Source organism: Aristolochia californica, unplaced genomic scaffold (assembly GCF_029961685.1).
Source record: "Aristolochia californica isolate CCGP_79_NKW_82.1479 unplaced genomic scaffold, dmAriCali1.0.hap1 SCAF_16, whole genome shotgun sequence".
NCBI lineage: Eukaryota > Viridiplantae > Streptophyta > Magnoliopsida > Piperales > Aristolochiaceae > Aristolochia > Aristolochia californica.
The window spans coordinates 15,420,325-15,425,812 of NW_027181837.1; the positions used below are offsets into that span (position 1 = coordinate 15,420,325).

The 5,488-nt window shown below is 39.2% G+C and overlaps 1 protein-coding gene across 1 annotated transcript; it reads right to left on the reverse strand.

Annotated features, from left to right (window-relative positions):
* Positions 1-1,654: 1,654 nt before the first annotated feature.
* On the reverse strand, positions 1,655-3,793 carry LOC137953790 (uncharacterized). Its single transcript, XM_068801299.1, has one exon. It carries the CDS (start codon positions 3,785-3,787, stop codon positions 2,087-2,089), a length of 1,701 nt encoding a protein of 566 aa, XP_068657400.1. The 5' UTR covers positions 3,788-3,793; the 3' UTR covers positions 1,655-2,086.
* Between the last annotated feature and the right edge of the window lie 1,695 nt (positions 3,794-5,488).

Genomic DNA, 5,488 nt, shown 5'->3' on the forward strand with positions numbered 1-5,488 from the left:
GACTAAAATTGGAGTTGTGGTTCATTTTAATTTTACTAATTACTTATTACTCAACATAATTACCATGTTCTCTTTTATTTATTTGGAACTTATACCCCCCTACCATTCTAGTTTCATAAATATTTATACTTAATTGATTATACTTAGAGATGTATAGACTTCTTATAGGCATATTTTTACTAGTATTTTCTGTTTGATGGTAATGCAACATGGTTGGATCTGAATGATTAATTGTAGCAAGCAGTAAACAACTACATGTTTGTTGGAGATGTTGAAGTGAAATATCTCAAGATTTACATTTTGTAGATTCAGTTAGTCAACTACAAAAAAAAAAAAAAATAATCAGTGGGAGGAGAGAGAGACTGAGAAGGCTCCTTTTCTTTCACCCTATGAGGAGCCTAATCTCCTCTTTCTTCCTCCCAACATTGGCCGAGAAGTAGAGGAGAAGTGCAATTAATTGATACAAGTAAAAACAAGGGTTAATTTATCAATTTCATGTCATAGAAAGCAGAAAGCAAATGAAGGGAAATAGAAATAAAATTTTAAATTAACATGGGAAGAGTAATTTGCCAAGAGAAGTGGGAATAATTTTCATATTTTTCAACAAGATGCAAATAATAAGCCCTTCTAGTGCATGCAAACATGCAAGCTTAGGGTGACAAAGATTGTAAAGATCAAAACAATAATCCAGAACAACAGGTTTCAGTGGAGTAGAGATGAGAAAACTCCAATGACTTTGCTATTTGACCACTTCAGGTTTCAGTAGAAGATCAAAAACAATAGTCCCAGAACAACAGGTTGTAAAAAAAGAAAACAAGACAGATAAGCGAATAATTTTCTGTGGAAGTTAAAAACAACAATCCAGAACTGTTAGGGTGTAAAAATGAAAACAATACAGATAAGCCAATATTTCATTAATTTAGGTCATCTGAGGAATATAATGGATGTCTTAGAACTCGAATGGCAGAACTTCTGTTCATTCTCAAAGATGCATGTTAGCAAGTTCTAAGGCTTTTCTGAATAGTGTTAACCAAAACATTGCTTATAATTGTCCAACAAAAAAAAAAAAGCATGCTTACTATGCTCATACACTTGCCGCGAGTACGTACAGTGGTTGCTCGGACCACTAGATACGTTGTTAGACAGGAATCAATCTTGCATGGTCCTTTTTATTGACAATATAAAACCTTATAATTGATCATAAGAAAACAATATAAATCACACAGCATGACAAAAAATTTGTGCTTAATTGGAGAACATAAAGGTTGCCACCATCACCATGCCAGTCACAAGAATTTTCTAGTATATTACACACACTTGGTAAGCCTTAACAGTGTCAGTGTCATATAGAAGGAATATAATTAGACAAAAAATAAAAAAATTGGAAGAGTTGTACTGTTAAGAAAGTAAAAAGCAGCATAACCACAATTTTATGGAGCAGAGATTCAACCAACATGCTGAATCTCAGTAGATATATATATATATATATAGCTACTTCATGAGATATCTAAGCAGGTCTTAGTAGGTTCTGGTCATGGAAAAGCAGAAAAACGCCCATGCTAGCAACCTCTTAGTATCTTCATGTCCAAGTACAACTCAAGTAAAACCATAATGAAGGATATAAATTCTCTCACAAAATTCACTGACTGGACACCGCAAGCTATATTTGCAATACAGCTAATACATTCAAGTGGAATTAAATTACTCAAAACATATTCACCTTCATCTGCTCCACCAGACCAAGTATACCTTAGTTTCAATAGCTAGTTGCAATTTGAACATGGTAATCATCAAGCAAAGAATACAACAAAGAGCTTGCCATACATATTGAACATGAGACAAGAAACTTACTCGACTGTCTTCTCAGGGATTGCAAACATGAGTGCAAAATGACTTCCTAAAGCACTCATTCAGCTAAAATGAGGGCCTTCCTGGTGAGAATGAACTATGGTATTTCCTATAAACAACAATGACTTGGTCATTAATATGGCGACTTCAATTTCTTAACTTCTCAATAGATTGCAAGTTATTAACAGAAGAAGAAAAGAAAGCCATTTCTATACACAGAAACAGAGCAAACCAAATGTCACAGTGGCTTCTCGTTTTGATCAGTAAGAAGAGGCCAGTCTAGGAACTTGTAACCTTGCAAAGAGGGTGGCATGTAAGTTTGCGAAGTGAAAGGATCATCAGGCGTGTAAATGTAACCCTTCCCATACCCAAAATCTTTCATCAACTTAGTGGGCGCATTCCTCAAATGCAATGGCACACCCTCATTCGCCGCACCTGACTCCTTTACAACCTTCAGTGCTGCCCCTAATGCACGGTATACTGCTACAGACTTTGGTGCCAATGCTAAATAGGCGACGCACTGAGCAAGGTTGACATTGCATTCGGGCATGCCCAAGAAATGGCAAGCTTGGTAACAGGCCACGGCAAGGCCTAGAGCAGCAGGGTCCGCCAAGCCGATATCCTCACTAGCAAACCTTACTAATCTTCTAGCGATGTAAAGTGGGTTCTCTCCTCCTTCCAGCATTCTCGCCAGCCAGTATATTGCTGCATCGGCATCAGACCCACGCATGGATTTGTGAAGGGCACTTATGAGATTGTAATGCTCCTCCCCTGCTTTGTCGTAGGCAAGGTGCTTGCATTGGAGCGCTTCCTTAGCGTCGTCCAGGGCGACACTTGCTGTACAACCGCCATTTCCTCCATCAATCTGGCTAGAATTTTCACAATCTTTATCTAATTTCCGAATCTGAGCCCTTGCTGCAGCCGTAATTGCGGCAATTTCCAAAGCGTTCAATGCAACTCGGGCATCTCCATCACAATGTAAAGACAGGAAGTCAAGAACCTCTTCTTTCACAACAACCGAAGGACCACTGGGACCTACACTCTGTGCTAGACCTTTCTCAACATCCGTAGCGGCTTGCCGGAGGAGATTGGCGATGTCGGGGGGCTTCAAGGGATTAAGTTTGAGAACACGACAACGGGAGAGCAAAGGCGTGACCAAATGGAAAGAGGGGTTCTCGGTTGTGGCCCCTACAAATACGACCGTCCCATCTTCTATGGCGGGGAGAAACGAGTCCTGTTGGGATTTGTTGAACCTGTGCACTTCGTCGACGAAGAGGACGGTACCCGTGGGTCCAGTACCCTTCTTCTTCAACCTCCTAGCTTCGTCGAAAACGGTCCGGACATCTTTGACGCCGGCGGTGACGGCCGAGAGGGAGACAAACCGGTACGAGTCGGAAACAGAGTCAGACAAGACGCGGGCTATTGAGGTTTTACCAGTGCCCGGAGGACCCCAGAGGATGATGGAGGGGAGGCGGCGCATATGGAGGGAGGAACGGAGGACGGAGGAGGAGCCAAGGAGGTGGTCCTGGCCGAGGACATCGTCGATGGTGCGTGGTCGCATGCGCTCCGACAAAGGCTGCGACTGGAGATTGTGGAGTCGAGGGCGTTTTGGAGGAGTAATATCGTGAAAAGAGTCGCCATGCGCTGCGGTTGTATTTTGAGTGTCGAAGATGAGAGGCGGCCGTTTTGGGGAGAAATAATGGTCGAGTTTTGGACCTTTGGGTTGCTGGAATGATTGAGGATTGGACGTAGGATGTGAAGAAGATGAATCGTTGCGACCTTTCGGCTGTGGGTTTGGTTGAGAAGTGGAAGAACAACCTTTGGAGGGCTTCTGATTCAAAATCCAGTCAGCGGCTTCGATCGAGGATTGGCCGCCGGTGGCTGCCAAAGCTTCGGCTGCAAGTTCATGAGAAAAGCCCATGTCTAGGAGCTGCTCCATGGCACGGGCAACAGCAGGTGAGGCAAGTCGCAACGGGAGCTGCGGAGGTGGGTGGTTTAAGAAAGGGAATTTCACTTGAATACCTATTTAAAATAAAATATTTTTAAAAATACCGACGTCATCAAAATATTTCTAAAACCTATGTGTGCATTCAAAAGCTACACATAAGCTTTGACTGTTTATGTGTCGCCATGTCATCCATGTAGTAAACATAGATCGACACGTCATCTACTATGTCATTATTTTACCGTATCATCTGCCACATAAGCTGACATGTCATTAAATAAAAATTAAATAATCTTCACTGTATTCCACCGTATTATATTTCAAAATAAATTATTTTAAATACCTTATGTATCCCCTCCCATCTTTCTCCCTCTCTCGCCCTCTTGCCACCGCCGCTCAGCCTCCTCTCCTCTCCTCTCGCCCCCTCTCCTCTCGCCTTCTCGCCCCCTTTCCTCTCCTCTCACCCCCTTTCCTCTCGCCCTCTTGCCGCCGCTTTGGCTCGGCCTCCTCTGGCCTTGCCGTGTCTCCTCTCGCTATCGCCCTCTCCTCTTTCCCCCTCTCCTCTCGCCCTCTCATCGCCGCTCGCCCTCGGCCTCCTCTGGCCTCACCCTCTCTCCTCTCGCTGCCGTCGCTCAGCCTCGGCCTCCTCTCCTTCTCGCAGTGCCTGCTGCCGCCGCTCCCCATCGCTCAGCCTCAGACTTCGTCCCTCGACGTCCCCTCTCAAAAAATTAAAAAATATTTTAAATCGATAATAAAATATGTTAAATTAGTCAGAGTAAATTTTTTTAATTAATTATATATTTATTTTATTTTTAATTATTTTAAATATAAGGTAAAAATAAATTTGAAAAAAAACCATATTGATAAATTTGATTTTTAAACTCAAAACTAAAATTTTCAAATTTTTTTATTAAAATAAATTTTAAATCGATAATATTTATAATTTATTATTTTAAATATAAGGTAATAAAAAGTGGACTCGTACATTTATTTTTTAAACTCAAGTAAAATTTTTATATTTTTTCAGTTAATAAATATTTTTAATTGATAATAAAAGGTGTTGTAAGATTTTTAATTAACTAATATATATTTTTAATAATTTATTATTTTGTAAATAATATGATAAAAATTATACAAATAAATTATATTTTTAAACTCTAAAATAATTTTTAGGCTTCGAAACATAACATTTATTACTTTTCCCAAAGATGAATGTCCAATATTGTAGATATTAGGTAATAAAAAATGTATCTGATTTTTTTATTTTTTAAAAAAATATTTAATTTTTATTTAATGACGTGTCAGCTTACATGGCAGATGACATGATAAAATAATGATATGGCAGACGACGTGTCGATCTATGTTTACTGCATAGATGATGTAGTGACACATAAGCAGTCAAAGCTTATGTGTCGCTTTTGACTGCACACATAGGCATTTGACTGGTCAAAGTTGGGTAGTTTTAAAAATATTTTGATGACGTCGGTATTTTTAAAAATATTTTATTTTAAATAGGTATTTAAGTGAAATTCCCAGTAAGAAACTATATTCAAGATTAAATAAATTAATCAGATTATCAATTCCTATATTCAAGATTAAATAAATTAATTTTAAATAATGATAAAAATAAAGATAATTAAATATTTACACTTCCAAGTTCCCATCCATCTTATCCGATTCAGCGAGAATCTCTTC